Source organism: Pseudoliparis swirei, chromosome 19, assembly GCF_029220125.1.
Source record: "Pseudoliparis swirei isolate HS2019 ecotype Mariana Trench chromosome 19, NWPU_hadal_v1, whole genome shotgun sequence".
NCBI lineage: Eukaryota > Metazoa > Chordata > Actinopteri > Perciformes > Liparidae > Pseudoliparis > Pseudoliparis swirei.
Window position 1 is genome coordinate 13,117,409 of NC_079406.1, and position 21,424 is coordinate 13,138,832.

The 21,424-nt window shown below is 40.5% G+C and overlaps 2 protein-coding genes across 3 annotated transcripts in view; both read right to left on the bottom strand.

The window, feature by feature from the left end:
- Positions 1-12,970: 12,970 nt before the first annotated feature.
- Positions 12,971-15,057, bottom strand: si:dkeyp-72g9.4 (uncharacterized). Its single transcript, XM_056439841.1, has 2 exons — positions 14,960-15,057; positions 12,971-14,024 (listed from the first exon to the last, which is right to left on the bottom strand). The coding sequence occupies exon 2, from the start codon at positions 14,020-14,022 to the stop codon at positions 13,270-13,272; it is 753 nt and encodes a 250-aa protein (XP_056295816.1). The 5' UTR covers positions 14,023-14,024; positions 14,960-15,057; the 3' UTR covers positions 12,971-13,269.
- Positions 15,058-18,316: 3,259 nt separating this feature from the next.
- LOC130209279 (A disintegrin and metalloproteinase with thrombospondin motifs 2-like) overlaps positions 18,317-21,424 on the bottom strand; it is a 135,333-nt gene continuing 132,225 nt past the window's right edge. For both annotated transcript variants that reach the window (XM_056438843.1, XM_056438842.1), the window contains one exon: positions 18,317-21,270. In XM_056438843.1, coding sequence (XP_056294818.1) covers positions 19,307-21,270 — 1,964 coding nt within the window. In that variant the 3' untranslated portion in view covers positions 18,317-19,306. The remainder of the gene's footprint in view (positions 21,271-21,424) is intronic.

Genomic DNA, 21,424 nt, shown 5'->3' on the forward strand with positions numbered 1-21,424 from the left:
TTAACCCTCCTGTTACCTTTACTTTACTAACATATTTTACCCTCGGGGTCAATTTGACCCCAGCAATTAAAACCTCCAGAAAATTATTAGAATTAATATTGCTTCCCAAGTTTAAGTGTGAGGTACTTTATGTTTGTTTGTTGACTACCTAAATAGCCCTTTAAATAAATAAAAAAGTTGATATTTCTTATATGTTTGACACAGTGAAAAACAGCCTGGGGTCAAATTGACCCCAAAGAACACCGACATTAAACATTGAATGGGGTCAAATTGATCCGAAAGGTAACAGGAGGGTTAAACATTCTGTTTAGGATGAAGATGTATTAATGTTCCATATGGAAGAAAACTGCTAAATAACTGCTGAGTTGCAGCACCATTGTATAGAAGAATGTATAAATGTATATATCCGTCTTTTGTCATAAATCTCTATGTTCTCACAAAATATACCGAGAATATCGGTAATATGTGATTAATCATGATTAATCCACAAAAACCTGTGATTAACCCGATTAAAATTTTTAATCGTTTCACAGCCCTACTTTATATATTACTGTACTCAGTGGTGTATAAAGTACCCAAAAGTCATACTTGAGTAAAAGTAAAGATACTTGACTGGAAAATTACTCAAGTAAAAGTAAAAGTCACCTATGAGAATACTACTTGAGTAAAAGTATTAAAGTATCTGATTTTTTTTTAACTTAAGTATCAAAAGTAATTTTCTGATATTAAATGTACTTAAGTATTGAAAGTAAAAGTAAAAGTAAATGCTGTTAATAAAAAAAACAAAGGGTCAGAATTATGAGAATTATGAAGTTTATTTGTTTGGGTGCTGTGGCCGCCATGAACAAGGAGTATGAGCTAGGATGAACTTAGCAATATATGAATACGATGAAATTACTAAAATATAAAAACACGATTAACACAGAAAAAAGCAGAACCAAAAGTAACAACCAGAATCATCACTTTAAAGTGAAAAATGTATTGTTCATCTTCAAAAGAAGTTGATTTTCAAAATGAACAGATTTCAGTGTCGCTCTTCTGGGACTGAAGACGAGTCCTGCGATGCTGAAGAGCCGTTCACAGGCCCTGATGCAGGTAGAGTGTGTCTAGCTTCACAGGCCCTGGTGCAGGTAGAGTGTGTCTAACTTCACAGACCCTGATGCAGGTAGAGTGTCTAGCTTCACAGGCCCTGATGCAGGTAGAGTGTGTCTAGCTTCACAGGCCCTGATGCAGGTAGTGTGTCTAGCTTCACAGGCCCTGATGCAGGTAGAGTGTGTCTAGCTTCACAGGCCCTGATGCAGGTAGAGTGTGTCTAGCTTCACAGGCCCTGGTGCAGGTAGAGGTGTGTCTAGCTTCACAGGCCCTGGTGGTGCAGGTAGAGTGTGTCTAGCTTCACAGACCCTGATGCAGGTAGTGTGTCTAGCTTCACAGGCCCTGATGCAGGTAGAGTGTGTCTAGCTTCACAGGCCCTGATACAGGTAGAGTGTGTCTAGCTTCACAGGCCCTGATGCAGGTAGAGTGTGTCTAGCTTCACAGGCCCTGGTGCAGGTAGAGTGTGTCTAGCTTCACAGGCCCTGATGCAGGTAGTGTGTCTAGCTTCACAGGCCCTGATGCAGGTAGAGTGTGTCTAGCTTCACAGGCCCTGATGCAGGTAGTGTGTCTAGCTTCACAGGCCCTGATGCAGGTAGAGTGTGTCTAGCTTCACAGACCCTGATGCAGGTAGAGTGTGTCTAGCTTCACAGGCCCTGATGCAGGTAGAGTGTGTCTAGCTTCACAGGCCCTGATGCAGGTAGAGGTGTGTCTAGCTTCACAGGCCCTGGTGGTGCAGGTAGAGTGTGTCTAGCTTCACAGGCCCTGGTGCAGGTAGAGTGTGTCTAGCTTCACAGACAGCCTGCACACAGTTGGGAAGCATTTCAGCAAGTCAACGTGATCCACGTCTCCATCCAGCCGTTTGCTGCTGTCATGCGCTTGAGATGACGAAGAAGAAGTCCTCTTCATCAGATGAATTGGACCTGGTGGCATCACATAGCTGCAGGGAGGGTTCTTCCATGTCAGGGCTCCAGACTAACTTTTTTAACTAGGAGCACAGTCGCTCCTAACTTAAAATGTTAGGGGCGCAAGCAGAAAATTTAGGGGCGCACTTTTTCCTGGGTCAAAATGGGTCTTGGGTGCTCCCAAAAAATTTTTTTGCGCGCTATGCGCACACCTTCTATTCATGCAGTCGAGCTATTGAGTGCGTGATCAGCAGCTGGCCGCTCGGTCCATTCACGCACCTCACTGTTGTGTATTGATCAGACAAGACACGCTTATCAACTCCAGTGTTTCCGATCACTGAAATCAGTATCTGCCGATCACCGATAATACCGATCACTGAAATCAGTATCTGCCGATCCGATAATACCAATCACCGATCACGGTGTTGATTGAAGCATTCTATTTATTGTGTAGCATTATTGCTATGAGGAAATACATATATAAAGCAACTCAAACATTAAAGAAATTACCGATTTCTTTAAACATTTAGGACTTTTACTTTGAAAAATGTCCTAATTGATACATTAAAATAGTTTGATTGCTATTGTAGGGGATTTCAGATATGTATGGAACACATCTGCATCATTCATTTCCTGGAACTCTTGGGGAAATCTATATACAGGACTTTTCTTAACATACAAAAGACTGACTAATTTTTATAAACTCTTCCTTGGTCCAGTAAAAATGTTTTAATGTTATCATAATTTAAGCTAAATCTCAGAAACTATCTATAAAGATACATCAGTTCATTGTTTACTTTTATATGTTAGTGTATGATTTGTCGACATCTTATTTTGATAAACGGATGTTGTTTCACGTGGTTCTTTCCGCTAACTTTGCAAAACCGGATGTTGTCACTTAAATCCTTCCGCTAACTTTATCAAAATCCTCGCGCGCTCCTGATGGAATGTGTTTACCGTGAGCATCAGTCTGTAGGGGCTCAGACATGTGAGAGTCGGCTGAGTTGACCCAGAGATTCAACTCGGGGGACGGGGACGCCGCTCGGTGGTGAGGATCCCCTCGTGGACCTCTCACTCTGCGGCCCTCGCCCTCGTTGCGTCTCCGCTGCGGTGCGCCTCTTTTCACACATTAGCCCCCCCCCCGCGCTCACACACAGGCCAGCCTTCTTCTTCTTCGGTTTTCGTCTCCTTTCTTCTTCTTCTGGAGTTAATGTCGGTTAGCAAACCAGTCATTCAGGCATTACCGCTAACTATAGTGGGCTGAAGTGTAGAACAACTTTGTAAGCAACAAAAATATTTAATAACAAAAAAAAGAAATCTGCTAATTTACTGGTCGCGCATGTGCGAGTTGATGAAAAATTTACTCGCACTGTGTCTAATTTTAGGCGCAAAATGCGACCATTTGGTCGCAGTCTGGAGCCCTGCATGTGCTGCTTGATGTAGTCCATTCCTGAAATAAAGTTAGAGTATTATAGACATGATAGAATTAATAACACTTCCTAACATGTCATGACCCCAACCTAAAGTTTTGTACAAAATAGTTTGTTTTAATTTGAGGTTTATACATTTAGTTTCATGCACTGTCCGTGCATCCAGAGTTGATTTGTGAATATGTACTTGTATCTCTGTAGTTAAACACAACAACAGTCCCAAATCAATATCGTCGCCATTACTGGACCGTCACTCTTATAATATTAATACAAATAATTATAATAATGCTGTAATGATTAGCATTATATTATAGCTAAAACGACTCAAATCAACAAATTCTCACAACTGTCAACACTTCTTCAGCTCATTAACTCGCTAGAGATCCGTCTACTCCACTCACGCTAATTGTCTCATTTAATTGACGATAGCTAGCGAACGTTAGCCTAACGTACAACATGCGTAGGACAATCAGACACCTGCCTCCCCCCCTCCTGCCAAAGATATAACTTACTCCAATCCTGAGGACAACACTGCTAGATATCTTAACAGGTTTATGATGACTAAACATTAACGTTGCGGCTCATGGGATTAATCTTAATTTACCTCAATGTGTTTCCTGAGGTTGGTGAGTTGTTGAAGGCCAGTATCTCCGTGGCTTTCGGTCGGCATAAGAGGCACTTCATCCGGTAGGAAGAAACTTTCACTCCGACAAAAGAAAAGAGTTAGCCCAAATATGGCCACGGACGTTGATCTTGGTCCCCGTGGTTGTTCGAGTAGCTTCCATTGCTGCTCCACATGAAATGAGTCGTATCTGTAGCCGCTCGCTCGCTAGCATCCTGGGCATCACTGGGAAGAGAAAACACGCGGCAAGGACCACTGATCCCCAACCTGGTGCTCGTGCTGCGTTCAGGTGCGCGCTGCGTGTTCCACAACAGTCCCCGATGTTTCTCATGATTATTTTTTTCCGAAGTAACGAGTAACGATACTGTTTCAGGGGAAATGTATCGGAGTAAAAGTACAAGTTTTCATTGCAAAATGGAGTGAAGTAAAAGTAAAAGTAAACAGAAATATAAGTAGTAAAATAAAGTACAGATACCCAAAAAAACTACTTAAGTAAAGTAACGAAGTACTTCTACTTCGTTACTATACACCACTGACTGTACTGCAGTAATCATCCAATGATTCATATAGATTGTGACTGTTGGAGGGGCCGCTGAACTAAACTACCCAACAGTGGGGCCAGACTGGGTTGGTTCCTGTCAAGTTGGGCTACTTGTGATTTGAGTTGGGCTGGGAGATGAAATGTGGACTGCTTTTGTCAACATCTGGCAGGTTTTTATAAATATTGTGGAAACCATATCACCAAAGCTGTCATTGTATTGTAAAAAAGTAATTATTTTATAATTTATCTAAAAGAATTTTAAAGAAATATTTTATTTACATGAGTTGTATTCACTCATCATGGATAACTGAGGATATATTCACCTTTATGTTATCATTCAAATGAGAATTTGTATTTGTTGTCTGACTGCACACTTTGTGGGTTGCAGGATATGTCGAACATGTTTATTTATCTGGAGCATCTACCGCAGTACAATTATACTTTCTCTTTATTTAAATGGTTTATTTAATAAGGGACAGTGCACATTGATAAAAACATTGCAGTAAATGTGCCAGAGTTAGCCAAGAGGCTATTTTTCATCTGTAGTCCCAATGTTGCTGATGTGAAGAACAAACCTAAAAACATAAGATTGCAAATACAATCTACAGATAAAGCAAATAAAATAGGGGAGAACAATGTTAAAATGGACAGAATAAAAACATAATGTCAGAGATACAACATAAAAGCTTACAGACTAAATGTGACATACAACTGCAAACAGGTGAACGACAAGAGAAGACACGCAGGTGGAGTAAACGACCGACCAGCAAGTCAAGACATACAGAGACCGGACAACAGACAGACAACAACTGACAGACAGACAAAATGAAAGTCCAACCTGGACAGATGGAGGAGGTAGTTACAGTCTAGTGCTGACAGAGCTGGGTAGTAATGTACCATTTCTTTGTTTCTGCTTTAAAAGAGTTGAATGATTGTAGCTCTCTGATAGATCCTGGAATGTAGTTCCAGTGAACTGCTGCTTGTACTGAGAAAGCAGCATGACTAAAAGCACTTTTCCTGAGAGGGACGATACAATCCTCTTGCTGCACCTCTTGTGAGCCGATATCCAGTTCGTGTGGTGACAAATTGTTTGAGAGGAGGAGAGGTCAATCCATGTATGATTTTGTACATCAGACAGACGTGCACATATTTAATCAAGTTATCCCAACTAAGCAAGTTGTATTTTTTTAGAATAGGACAGTGATGAGACAGAACTTTTTTTTTATCAAGAGTTTTGAGTGTACGCTTGTATAATGACTGTAATGGTTTGAGCGTAGTGGCACTAGCATGTGACCAGGTTGTTAAACAGTAGGTCATGTGGGAAATAACCATTGAATGCAAGAATGTTTTAGCTGCCTCTGTTGACATGTAGTTGCGCAAGAATCGGAAATTGGATAGATTGAATTTTACCCGATTACAAACTTTTTTCACCTGTGATTTGAAAGACAGATTTGAATCAAAAAGTACTCCCAGGTACTTGTATTCAGATACAACCTTTAGCCTCTCCCCAGATACAAAAACATCCGGTTCTACACTATCAGAGTTTCTTTTGGTAAAAAACATACACACAGTTTTGGATATATTGAGTTGTAAACAACATTGCGTTAACCAAGTAGTCACATTAGCCATGGATGTAGTGAGTTCTTTTGCTACATCTCCCAAATTGCTGCCATGCAGATAAATGACGGTGTCATCGGCATACATTTGAATATTGGAATGAGGACAAACTGATGGCAGATCATTAATATATAAGGAAAATAATAATGGGCCCAGGACAGATCCTTGTGGGACACCTGTGGACAAGCGGAGGGCAGCGGATTGATGTTTTTGAATTTGGACAGACTGTGACCTATTAAGCAAATATGATTCCATCCATTTAAGTGTACCTGAGGAGAAGTTGTAACTGTGCAATTTGGACAAAAGAATACTATGATTTACAGTGTCAAATGCCTTCTTGAGATCAAGATACACAGCTCCAACAACACCCCCTTTGTCCAGTAGAAATTTTATTTTTTCGGTAAAGAAACAGGTGGCCGTCTCAGTGGAATAATTGGCTCTAAAGCCGAATTGCATTGGATGAAGGGCAAAGGGACTGTTTTTCAAATGGCAGATCATTTGCTCAGCTACCAACTTCTCTGCAACTTTTGATATTGTAGGCAGGATACTGATTGGTCTGTAATTAGAGGGAGAAAGGCGATCTCCTTCTTTAAATACTGGAATAACAGCAGCCGACTTCCAAACACTGGGAAACATGTTCTGAGAGATTGAGAGGTTGATGATATTGCTGATGGGATTTATTAGTGTTTTGGTAAGAGTTTTGAGCATAACGGCATCCATACCAAATGTATCTTTAGTTTTGGATGGTTTAAGAAAACTGATTATTCTTGTGACGTCTGAGTGAGTGACACTTCTTATGATGAAAGTTGGCTCCAATGTATTTACTGTACAGACAGGTCTAATCTCAGGGGAGAAACATTTAGCAATGGTGGCAACAGAATCAATGAAATAGTGATTGAAAGCTTTTGCTATTTCAACTGGATTATTTGACAGTTTACCATTAATGTTAAGTTCTTGCAGCTTCCTTACTTTGTTGGGATGTCCCATTAGCTTGTGTAACTGATCCCAGACCATTTTAGTTTTACCTCTCGCTTTTTCTATTACAGTCATGAAGAAATCTGCCTTAGCCTTTCTTAATTTCATTACCACTCTGTTCCTTAGCATAGCAAAATGTTGTCTGTCATGGCTCGATTTATTTTTAATTGCAGTTTTTAAGGCAGAATCCCGTTCTTTCATTATTTTTAAGATATCATCATTCATCCAAGGAACAGAGTGTTTGATATGTTTGTGCCTAAATTTGCAACTGAAATCCTTCATAGTGTTCTCCAACTTATCTGAGAATGTTTTACTGTCTTCCTCGATGTCTATTCCCAACAGTAGATCATCCCAATCAATAAGTTGAAGAGTATGATGAAAGATATCTAGATTTCTTTTGGGAATTCTAAAGGATTCATCCTCCCTGACCAAAGGCCTAAACCGCTTGCTGGTTAGTTTCCTGGCTACCAGAGTTAGATTGTGGTCAGAAAGTCCAGTTACCATGTTGAGAGTTTTTAGAACTCTATCAGGCCTATTACTAAATATTAAATCAATTTGGGTCCTGGAAGAATTGGTTAGTCTTGTGGGCCCACTGACCATCTGTACAAGGTCAAAGTCATCAGTTATCCGTTTAAGATTCTTTCTAGATGATTTTTCCTCCCAGTTTATGTTAAAATCACCCATAATAATGACCTCTTTACTGAAATTACATTCTTTTAAAAGTTTCTCAAATTCCTCATAGAAACTGTTTTTGGAAGAGGGAGGTCGATAAATTACAATAAGCGTAAAGACATTTGTGGTGATAAAATTATATGAAGACCTATACATTCCAAGTCTTTACAGACAGACCACTGGATTTCATTACACTGGATATGATCTCTCACATAGATCATGACACCACCACCCTTAGATCCTACCCTATCTCTCCTGTAAATGTTGAAACCTGGCACGGTTATTGCTGCTGATGGAGCATTTTATGGAGCCAGGTCTCAGATAGACAAAGAAAGTCTAAATTGGAATCAAGCAAAGATGATGGACTTGATCACTTTTAGATTGAATACTTCTTATGTTTAGATGCCCACCTAGGAGACCTTTTGGCTTAACTCTAGGATCCCACACTGTTCTTGAATGATTGACAGTTCGGAAGACAGCCCACTTCCTGTTCTTTGAGATCGCGATTTAGCAGTTTCTTGTTTACGTTTTGGTTAATCGTTCCAATTCCACGTTGACTACCTGAGCAGAAGTCATCGTTAGTCGAAGCAAGCCGTGGCTCAGTCAGTGCAGTGGCCGCCTCGTTTATCGGAGATGTCGAACCGCACGGATCCGACAAACCCGCGGTGCTGTCTGCCGTCACGTTAGCCTCCAGGCTCGGCTCCAGCGCTAGTAGTCCCCCCAAGGCAAGCTGCGGATCGACCAGCGGGCGACCGTAAAACCCGGTCTGGAAAAATAGCGATGGCCCATCGGCCGCTGCAACAGCCCCTCCACTCCGAAAAGGCAGCTCCCTCCAACCAGCGCCAGGTGAGACCGTTGTGTTCCATGTAACTTCTGCGTTGGGGTTGGCTTCCTTCACTGGTGTAGTGTGCAGCGGACCGGGGCACGGGTGGATATCTCCAGATAACAGCAAGAAAAGTGTTATAATCAGACTGTGGTTTAGCTGAAGTAAAGTTGCTGGTTTCGTGCGTTTCTTCACTCGTTCATACAGAGATGGAAAAATGAACGATACGGCCAAAGCGTGTTTTCCATATCCAAATGTAACCACGTCTTGGTTTGACAGACCGGCGTAATTTCCGTATATTTCTCCATGACTACAGAAGACTATGGGTGGGTTGATGACAGCTGTTTTCAAAACTGACTTGATGTTTGTCGGACTTATAAAGTTGCAAAGCAAACCATAGAATAAAAGGGCTGCGAGTACACCTGCTCTACCGGCTACCATTTGTTTCCGCATGCTGCGCCGAGATCGATCCTTCCTGCTGCGTTCAGCCATCAGTAATAACAAGCTAATCATGTAGTTATGTATTGACAAGGCCCTGTTGTCTGTAGAATGTGTACTTCTACTGTTGATACTTTAAGTACAGTTTGCTGATAATACTTCTATACTTTGGCTTCAGTAGGAGTTTGAATGCAGGACTTTTACTTGTCATGGAATAGTCTACTTTAACAGAACTGGCACTTGTATTTGTACTTCTTCAGCCCCTATCCTTGGTATTTCATCACAGTGTTTCGGCTGATTTAGAAAAATCGCTTTCTTAAATGAAATGAGAAGTACAACCACACCAGGCTGTATGCACGAAGTCTGCAGAGGAAGAGACTGCTGACGTTTGTAGTTCCTGTCGGTTTATTCCTACACAGAGTCACACTTTGTGGTTTGGACTTCTAGTGAAGAGCTGCTGCTACTACTGCACTAAAAGGAAACTTGAATTATTAAATGTGTATACCCAAACCCACATTTACACAACCAATAAAGCAACTGAACAATATATATATATATATATATATATATTCCATGAGCCGTGCGGGTCATACATGCACTTTACTGATGTGAGCTGGTGCAGTCTAAAAACCCATACAATAATAACTGAAGAGAAGAATGAAATATTGAAGCTTGCTAAGTGCAGGCTGCCTGTCAGAAAGAAATTAGAGTTCATCAGAGTTGGCAGAAATATAGTGTACCACTGTGAACCGCTGCGTCATAAATACATCCCCTAATAAATAAACCACGGAAGACAAATTGTGACACATTTTCTACCTTCACACTTGTTTGTCGGAAAATAACTTGATTCCCCTTAATGCACTCCACTCTGTGGCAGTAGTTTGAAGGAAGTCACACTTGCTGACTACTGTTGAAAGGTAGCTTGGTGGAACATCAAGCTAAATTATATTTTCACTATAAAGTCCAGAGTTTATAGTGTAATATATATATATATAAAATATAGATATAAACCCACTGGATTGTCTAAGAAATGCACCGTCACACTGCTTCAAGGGTCGGTTGACCCAGAATACGATATTTTCAAACTTGGCTTTCGGCCATGCAGATAGTTTTGTTTTTACTGGCCCAAGACTAGAGCAATCAACTTTGGAGGCTTTGGCCCTCGCCCCCAAAGGAGATAGATATCTCAAAACCTGGACAAGCGAGGCTAAAACATTCTACGTGGCTGGAAACCATAAGCCTACAGGTATGTGATAAAACCTTTACATTTGGTCATCCAACCCTGTAAAACATGCCTTCTAATTCAAATGTCTGAACATTAGAGAAACATCTTTTTCAGAGCCCTGCATCTATATTATATATACCTATTCTTTCATTCCATATTTGTTGAACAATTTAGAAGAAAAGAGAAGGATATCAAAAACTGAGAATGATGAAATGTGAAAGGATATCCTTTTGAACAAAAACTGAAACTGAAACTTACATTTAGCCCACAATTTCTCCTGAAATCAAGCATTACATTTCAAGCCCATGCCCTGAGGAGGACATATCACATTCAATGTCAGATCTGAGTTAATGTCTAATGCAGGTGTTACTATTTGTAGTGTTAGTATTCTAGAGTTAAATGAAAACAGCTGAGAGGTTTATGCAGCACAGGCAGGGACTCAGTGAAGTTACTTTAATGTAGAACAAACAGACTGAGTGTCCAAAAGACCAGCAGATTACACATTGTTTGATAACGTTCCCATATTATCCAGTTCAAATTGTGTTTAAATACATTAAGATAAGTGCAAAGTAAGAATTATATTTAAAAATGGATGTGATTTAAATTGGGTCATTGAATTTTTGGGCTTTAGATGCTGAGCATGACTCTATTGAAACCTGTTTGCCATGGGGTTGTCATCCATGACTACAACTATTGATTTTCTAAAGACATCGTGACTGATTTATAATTTTACAATAAACTAGATGTTTATTGATGTCTTTTCATGAAGTTAATATTCAACCCACCTGCCTTGGAAAACTAACACGTTGGTGTCAACAGGCCTTGCCTCTCGTTTTGGTGCGCTGAGGTAAGTGTGAAAAGAAAGAGAGTCGATATGACCGCAACAGAAACTTTGTGATTTTCCATCCCCGAAAAGACACGTTTTCTTCTCTTCCTGGAACAATCAGCAGTTTCCTGACCCATTGTTCCGACATTTCTTCCGGTGTATGTCCATGACTCAGTGTTTAACAAACTGAATGGCTGTTTTAAATAGTCAGCTCAATTTGTTCTAATGAAAATGTAACTAAAAAAAACACACATGGGGACATCGTTCCAACAAAGTCGCATGACTCAAAGATACAAAGGCTCAGACAATCGTACAAGCAGAGAGTGAAAACCAACACTTCAGCCACATTTCAGTCCAGTTTTTTGGACAAACCAAAACGTTTAACATAATCCCTCATTGCACATTGAAATACAGGACTGTCTCAGAAAATTAGAATATTGTGATAAAGTTCTTTATTTTCTGTAATGCAATTAAAAAAACAAAAATGTCATGCATTCTGGATTCATTACAAATCAACTGAAATACTGCAAGCCTTTTATTCTTTTAATATTGCTGATTATGGCTTACAGCTTAAGAAAACTCAAATATCCTATCTCTAAATATTAGAATATCATGAAAAAGTATACTAGTAGGGTATTAAACAAATCACTTGAATCGTCTAATTAACTCGAAACACCTGGAAACACATTTTCAAATGTTTGATTTTGTTTTGCTGTTATAAATCTTTTTTTTACTTGGTCTGAGGAAATATTCAAATTTTATGAGATAGGATTTTAGAGTTTTCTTAAGCTGTAAGCCATAATCAGCAATATTAAAAGAATAAAAGGCTTGCAATATTTCAGTTGATTTGTAATGAATCCAGAATGCATGACATTTTTGTTTTTTTAATTGCATTACAGAAAATAAAGAACTTTATCACAATATTCTAATTTTCTGAGACAGTCCTGTAGTTTTACAGCAAACTTGGCGTACGTTTGTTTAAAATCTGTGTCATTATCTGCATATTCATGTTTCTTGCCCTACTGGATGTCGTTCCAGACGGCAAATGCCGCACTATTCTTAACTGAGTACAATATTATCATTATAGAAAGAAAGACTGGCTAAATCTACAAAATGAAAAACCAAGTTGATATATGATGAGAATTAGGCTACTATTTGAATAAACGGCCAAGGTCTCAGCTTGGCCGAACTATACTTTAAATAGACAATACATTTTTTTACTTGGATAAATTGTCACTTTTATCGAGACCTTTTTAATTTGCCATTTTTAATGTGCCATTTTTCAATCGACTGCGCATTGTGTGGCACACCAAGAGACTAAAGGAAATACAATTTGTGAACACAAAGTATTTTCTAAGCCTGCCCTCTCGTGTTTAAGATTGAAAACTACACCCAAGGGTTGCTTTGGGATGTTTCCAGCTGAACCTACAGGTGACAATAATGATCTTTAATCAGAACAGATAACTTGTTCTTTTTTACTAAAATACTGCACACTAAAACAATCTGAATATTCTGTTCTTCACAACGTTAAAATGTATTGTGTATGTGAATCAGTTTTATTGTGGCGTGCGGTCGACGTGCAGCCAAACCACTAAAGCAGCAGATGACCTGCATCACGCATGATTCAGCGCTGTCGTCTTTGCTCGGATGTGCTTCTCCACACCTGTGTTTACCAGAGCAGGATCCCACGACAGTTGCTATAGAAACTCCAGCGCCTGGCACCTGCGTAGAGGGGAGTTCATTTACAAAGGATTCACACATCTTAGCACAGATCATTTTTATATACGAGACATTTGATCGCTGAGAGTATAAAAACAATGTTTTATTGATTCATACGTAGTTTACAAAACACAGGAAGGTATTTAAATGTTTATGTTTGTGTGTGATCACCAGCATTGAGTGCTTTAAAAGTAAATATTCCATTGATATAACATTACAGGCAATTATGGCAATTTTTTTGCCTCTGTATGTTTTGAAATGCATTTAATCCTATCCCTTTTGATATAGCCGCAGTGCACATGTACCCCCTATTGTCAATGTCTCCATCAAAAAAGATGAGAGACTTTATTGAGGACTGTCTTCTGTCACAATGTCTACATTTGCGCCCTAGAGCTCATTGATGGCGGGCAGCATGCAAGCTCGCACACGCGCCTCCCTCCACGCCGACCTGCAGTCAGAGAGCCACTTGGAGATGAGGGATTGTTTGATGGTGGGACTCTGACTCGTCCCCTCTGCCCCTCTGTCTGCTGGGCTCCCTCTCCTGATCTCCGACCGGGAGAAGCTGTGCTTTGGGGAGATGTTTAGAATAGGTGTGTTCGTGCTGGTTTGAAACTCAGGGAGCTCTGGACTTGAAGCGTGGGGGATGCTGTGAGCTCTGCAGCGAGCCTGGCCCTCCCGTAAACTCCCATGTTGCCTTCTAAACCTTTCCTGTGCAAATGCCCCCCTCACACCTCCTGACAGGTTATTCTGGTATCCGTAAAGATACTCCAAAGGGTCAGAGCTGCCAAACATCAGCTCGCCATTCAGTTTGAGCTCCTTTCCCTGCTGCATGTCGGTGGCGTCTGCTTCCTCTGTCGGATTGAGTACCAAGGTGGTAGACGTAGTCCCGCTGAGCCTCGACAGCCTCAGCCTCTGGTGCACGGCGTCCAGCTGCCGTGTGTAGATGGTGTCGGGGGAGATGTGCCTGGCGGTGAAGGTGGGGCTGGCCAGGTGGCAGATAGAGAGGAGGTAGTCCTCTGAGGAGACAGCAAGGTGGAGTGTGTTGGCCTCATTTAAATCCTTCACCGTCTCCTCGGTGCCCTCTCTGATTGTGGGCAGCGGGAGTCTTCTCTTGGACAGAAGTCTGGAGCGCGGCCGCATAGCTGAGAGAAAGACGAGGAGGAAAGACGTCATGTCTTGAGCCAACATATTTGGCCACAAACAAACATAGTAGAGTGTGTGGATATAAGCAGTTCTACAGGAAATTCACTGAATATGTTGAGGTTTGTCATGCTAAAAGCAAGATTTAAACACATAATTTGGTGTGGTAATATCAATGGCTGCTCAAATTGAAAAGATGAATTGGTTTGACCAGGTCAATCAATGTACAATCCATCCAACAAAACAATATTTAATTCAACAGCATTTCTTATACTAATAACTGAGGAGATCATAGTCATACACTGCTATCCAATAGTCAGACACATTTAGCATACAGTACAGTACATTTTCAAGGATCCTGATGTTATACCTCATCAGACGGTTTTCCCAATGACATCATTTTGCTGCTTCATCTGGACAAATAACGTTGAAGTGTGTAGCGTTTCAAAAGCATACCCTATCTATTCGATCCCCGAACTCACATATAAGCCTTCCTCTCCTCCTCTTCCCCATTTCAGACTCCATCGCCTGCTTACTCTGGAGTTGCAGTGTAAACAGCCCAAAATACCAAAAAATCCCAGCAAGGAGCAGCGAGAGGCAACATAAACAGATGACTCTTTTAGATTCCATTTCAGTCATGTACAAATGACTTATATTTTGTTATGTAACCCCATATTGTTAAAAGCTTGAGTTTAGCCCACAATATATTTTCATCTTAACCACGATGCCAAAAATAGTGAAATCCCAACCAAAATGCGAGCCTCTCCCAGTTTCCTCCAAGGTGTAACCAATGCTAAATTTAGACCACACCTTCGGTATACAACAGCTAAAAATGGTTCCAAGGCAGCAGCGCTGTGCTGAAGCTCTGTGTATTTTCAGCACATGCATTTTCTGAAATTATGTCAGGATCTTCTGATCAATTGTCTCTCTCACTCACCTTATTCCTTGCCTGGTCCAGTCGGTATGTTCTTCTTTTCTCTGCTCTAATATCAGCCTGAAGCTGAATCTGTTTTTTATTTACGATGCTGTACCTCCAGCCAGTGTTGCTGCTTCTCATTCGCTCCAACTGTCTCTGATCAGAGGCAGCAGTAGACTGCAGATTTATCGTCTCCTCACGTCCCTCCTCCTCCTCCCTCCCTCCCTCTCTCTCCCAAGCTTACTTCTTGTTTGCCCTCCTTCTCTGGTTCTAAAAATAGACTCGTCATCCATTTCGGTAGCCCTGGCACCGTCATTGGCCGAATGCATTGATGGAGAGAGGAAAAACACACACAGTGAGAGAAATGAGGGTGATGAGAGAAAGACAGCGGGGAGAACCAAACATAAAAACAAGGGGTAAAAAAGGGATGGAGGTTTATTTTTGTGAGACATGCTATTTCTAAATAATAACTGACTGTATGTTGTTTATTATACATATTGTGGAGCTGTTGTAAACATGTTTGACATTAATTGTGTAAAGCATGTTACATGCATCATAATTTGGTGTGTGGGTGTGTGTGTGTCACAGTAGGATGCAGTTTAAATAAACTAAGACTTAAATCAATGGCACATTCAAAAGTAATGAATAATAAAGCAGATACTTCACAAGCATTACAGCTAGTATTCTTTGAGGATTTGGGTTAGGCTGAACAATAGTTATTCTTCGCATCTCTATTACTTCATTCCAGGTACATGTCATATTTATGATATGACACATTCATGAGCAATATATTGTTGTATATGTGTGACCGCTCACCAGAGGATTCATACACATGGACATCAAATCGTCCCCTGGGCATGGGGAAAAGCTTTCAGTATTATGGAGCTGTTTGTGTGTGTGTGTGTGTGTGTGTGTATGTGTTACCGCTGACAAGTAATATGAGTCACGTCTTAATTGCATCCAACCAATACAAATATTCTTGGCTTCTTTTCAGGTCTCTTTGGATTAGTCACAATGTCTACATTTGACACACACACACATACCCCCCCCCCCCCATACACACACACAGGCATATTGACCCGTCACACTGAGACAGACCCTCAGACTGCATTCATCAATGAGCATTCTGCTAATGACAAATGCGAAACACAACATCATCAAGTCTTCAAGATTCAAATTTGTGAAAGAAACGGCAAAAACAAGATACAATTCTAGTCATGCTGGTATTTGTATTTGTTGCTGTTTGTGTGTGTGTGTTTACAAGGATTTTTTTTTTCATCAGCAGACATATTAAATAAAGAGTTTACAAATGGGTCAAGTTGTTTTCTCACAGCTCTCCGATGAACACCAACCAGTGCCTATTGCAACTTTTGTGGTGTGTGCACTGCAGATGTCAAATGTTTGTGCTGCATTCAAATTGTGGTCAGTGGGCTTACTTATGGAAACAAACAATAAACTAAATTTAGCCATTTTTCCTCAACCATTAACGTGTCATCGAAGTCAGCAAAACCACACAACTTTTCAGTAATTATAAAATGATTCTTCTTTATTTGGCTGATAAAAGCTTCAGCAGGTACAGAGAGTTGGACACGTTCAGTTGAAGGATAGATCCATAGAAAGGCTCTGGTATTGGAGCCTGGTTATTGATTATTATCTCTGAGTTTTCAGCTGCCAGAGGGAGGCTGATCAGAGTGGAGTTTCATCAGAGAGACTTCCAAGAACAAGTTGTTTTGAAATATTCTTTGGGAAAATTGTAATCACAGGGGGTGTACAAATATCCAAGCACACATACAATATAATGCACTTCCAGTAAATGGAATCACATGCAATACATCCTGATTTATGGAACTTACAGTGTTCAATTTGTGTCATTACAATTTTTTCAACACTTGTTTCCATTGGAAAACTGTCAAGAAAGTAAAGCACTATAGAAACAATCTCAAGAAAAATGATACTGATCACAAACATAATCTTCACCATGGTGGGCTGTTTTATTCCATGAAACTGAAAGGTGGTGCTGTTATGTTTTATTGACCCCTTCATCATGAGAACCAACCTCAAGGCTGACTCATCCGCAACAAGTCAGGAGACCGACCTTAAACTTGTTAGTTTTCTCTCAAAAAGACGCTTGTTGAATCAGAGTCTAGTGGAAAAGCACAAATATGGATTATTATCCCCTGCTCTTCACATATAGTTTTCTCTACTTTGGACTCAAGTTTCCCTCAAACCACAGAAATGTATCAACTGAACTTGTGAGGATGCAAATAGACAGGATACATTAATATTTGTGTGTATACGTTTTTTTCATTTTTGGGATACGACTGAAGTTGAGTATTATTGCATCCATGCAGCCTTTATTTGCTGCACAGTGAAACATTTAAGTCTCATACCAACGTAACCCTTCTAGAGCTGTAATGGTGACAGGTTGCCGTTTCCTTTTTCTCTTTTTTTTGTCAGAAATGGTCCTTTTTGTAAATTCTCTTGTTCTTGTTTTAAGGATAAATATATCTTTCCAAATCTGGCAAGTATTTGTCATTATTATATGTTATAAATGCTTAAAATGTGGGTAATAACACAAAAGTAAAGAAAGGTATTTGAATTGTCATCAGGTTTCTCTTTAAAAAACTATTTTAAAGGAACTTGTATAAAGTCAAATCGTGGAGCAGGAGAGTGAGTGCAAAGTAATTTTAATAATAATTAACTGTCCATCTTGTAATCCCATCAAATGCATTTACAGCTAATTTCTACATGGCTGTTCTTGGGCTCATCTCATGCTAAAGGAACAGTTCATCGAAATCAGAAATCTGAAATAAACACATTATCTCTTTTACCCCAAGAATATCTAGCTATGCAGTTTGGATTTAATTTGCAAAGTTCTCTATATATACCACAGAGATCAAGTGAATCCTTTAGTGCTTAAAGTAAAAACATATGACACTGTAGGCAAGTAATTTCCTTGGTTACATTTCTAATCCTACGGTGAGAACGACTCTGTAAAGCAACGCTGACTAAACCTAATATTCTGATAAATAAAGTTGCCAAGTAAAGGTTTTGGGCACAAACATGAACAAGGTGAACATATCTAGCATAGGTGATATCTCCCCCATGTTTGAAATATTGCACAAATGTGCAATTGGGAGTAAAATGTCAATTGAAGAAACATTTATAAGCATGCTATTAATAATTCTAAGAGTTTGTTGGTTAATTTGACCCTTTGCTCAGTTAACCCAAAACCGATGCAGCAGTGAGGCTCACAGTAATTGGCTCATGTCTTTTTAAATCAGGATTGTGACATAACAACTGCTGGTTTCAGCCAAAAGGATAAAGAAGGGAAGCATGATATTACTGGATGTTACTGGAACAAAAAGCACACAACACTGACAGTTTGCAAAATACCACAGGCACTTAAACTTTAATAAATATTAAACATTAAGTTCTTTTTCATATGTACAGATATTGTACAGAAAGATCCATGGATGCTTTTGCAGCTGCTGCAAGGTTGAGATGTACCAATAATAATAAAAAATTACAAACAAAACAAACTGGCCCAAAGCTTCTTTTTGGACACAGTTAATACAAACAGGCTTGTTTTTGACATAAATAAATGCACAAGGGATGCAATCAATGTTTAAAAAGAAATCTTCACTTATTTTGTTTTTTCCACCTAGCTTAGTGAGATATTAAAATATATCATCAACATTTAGGAAGCACCACATGTTTGGCAATGTCTCTCAATGTGCTGCAGCTTAACTTCCAGAGAGATAAGAAAGCCCACGTAATCAGATTGGTGTTCACTTTGGAAAAGGCAACAGTCAAAGTCGTGTAAACTTTGCACAATTCAAATTAAACCAAAAGGAAAATTGGACTTACCAATAGGAGTGAGATATATCTGTTGGTGGGGAAAAGAGCTGCAGTCCCGGGCTGTAATTTCATATGGAGATGGAGATTTCTGGGTGGTAGATTGTGTTGCTCCATAAGCACCAATAGGGATAATACCATTTTACAAACAACATTGTATCTATACATCATTGATGAATCTGTCCCTGTGTGTGGTTTGGAGGGATGAAGGTTTGTAGTGCTGTCCAAACTGGATATACAATTTCCATCCCCTCTGTTTCTCATTGTTGTATTAACACAGACGTGGAGATTTGCTTCAAATCTGCTTAAATCTGTCCTCTAAAGGGCTTTTTCTTTTTCAAAGTGACTGTTCAAACATTTGACGACACTATTCTCACAGTCCTGATCGTGATATGACAGCGTTTTCTTTTCTGTGGACGGGTCTAGAAAGCGTCATGGTAGTTCAGAGGGTTTAAAAAGTCTGCAAAGAAAATGTTCATCTCTATAAGAGAAATGAGAAGGCTTGGTCTATCATGCTGCATGGCCTCTCTTCATCCGGAGGAGAAAGTTCCTCTTCTCCTCCAGAAGCTCCTGGATGCGTTTGTTCTTGGTTCTCTCTCGGAGGTTGACTCGACGCTTTGGGATCAGATTGTTCTGGGAGATGTCGTTGTCTACGCCAGTGATCCTGTTGTATATCACATCGATGGAGTTGTTCTCCCTGTTCTCCTCTGGTCTCCGCTGAGGTCTGGTGATGGCTGTGATAGCTGGTTTATCGGTTGTTGGGGTAATGGTGGTAGGAGGCGAGGCTGTGGCAGGGTCCGAGGTTGTTGTGAGAACAGGAATGGTCACAGGGATATACTCAGACAGGTCCAGCCAAGGCGAGGAAGCGAGGTCCGTCATATCTTCACTATTGATAGTTGGGATCACCATGGTGTGGCCGTCGTCCAGCACCATGGTGTCACTGACCACTCCCACGTCGCTGTAGAACACTGGGATGACATCATCACTGAGAATGGTTCCGCTGGTTACTGTAACATCACCACTGCTGGTCATTGTGACATCACGATATGGCATGGTTCCACTTGGCATGTTGACTTCTTCAAAATGAGTGGTTCCGTTCTGTCTGATGAAGTCACCAACAGTGCTGGGTGTTGTTGTTGTTGAAGTATCCTTATACCACAGGGGAGTTTCATCTACAGTGGCTGTATTGCTATTGGTGTAAGGAGCATTGATTCTGGACTCAGGCAAAGCTATGCCTCCAGCTGTTGCATATTCACTGGTGCTGGATGACATCGTGGAAGAGAAGTACTCCATCAGTTGTTTTGGAGTTATATATGGAGTGGGGGCTGTGGTATCATATGAAGGCATTGTTTTAGGTGTTGTCTTTTTCGGGTTACTCTTAGTCTTATTCTGTTTAACCTTGGTCTGAAAGAGTGTGGCATTTTTGGGACCTAGTTCTGGGGTCTTTTGAGGCTTTGTCTTTGTTTGTTTTTTCTTTGGCTGAATTTTCTTTTTGGAATTGGCTTTTGGAAGAGCCTCCTTTTTAAGCGTGGGTTTGTGTATCGTCTTCTTTACTGGAGGAGTCTTTTTGAGAGACGTCTTTACACGGGGAATCTTTTTAGGAGTAGTGTTTGGTTGAGTAGTATTTGGCGAAGTATTGTTTGGTGCAATAGAATTTTTGGGAGTTGTGTTAGGTGGAGTTGTATTTTTGGGAGTTGTTTTGTCTGGTCTATTTTGGGGGGGATTGCTGTTCAATGGGGTTTTCTTTTTTGAAATATCACCTGTTTTCTTTTTGGGATTGATCTTTGGTGGAACATATTTTCTTGTCGTATTTTTTAGTGCAGTATTCTTTTTTGGATTAACCTTTGGCGGAATCCTTTTGGGCTTTGATTTTTGTGTAGCATCTGTTTTTGTCGTGCTTTCTGTTGGATTTGTTTCTGTTGGAATGGCTGATGCTGGAAGCTGTGTGGCAGTTATAACAAATGTTGCTGGACTATTTGTAGTGCTCTGTAATTGTGGGTCTGTGTTCACGTCTATGTCTGGGACAGGCAGAGGTAGGGGATGACCAGTAACACTGGGAGAAGTTGCGATAACAGAGGTCGATGCCATGGACAATGTAGTAAGGAGGACAGGAGCACTGGTGGCTGCTGGAGGATGAGTGGTGATCATTTGTGTCGTACTTCGTTGGGATGCGGTGGAATGAGGTAAAGCAGTGATTGAAGTAGGAGGATGAGTGGTAGTCCAGGGATTGATGTTGGAAGCTGAAATGGTGGTGATGACAGCTCTGGTGGGTCGGATGGTGTTGAAGCCTGAGCTGATGGTGGGTGTAGAAGCACTGGGCAGGATGGATGTAGATGTGGAGTTGGGCGGAGGCTCTGCAATGGTGATATTGCTGCAGCTCTTGCAGCACATGCGCTGGTACTCCGGTAGAGGACAGTAGCGTTTCAGCACCTCCATACGACAGAACACAGAGCGGTCTCCATGACAACGCCGGCCTGCGGAGGAGAGAATAGAGAGCTGAGACTGGGTGCAGCCAGTGGTAGAGACTATGAAGAGGTGAGTGTTATGTATAAGATTGGTGAAATATATCTTTGTATGCAATGTGCAACAATAAGTTTGTTAGCATTAGTCCTTATGTGTATGTTCGTA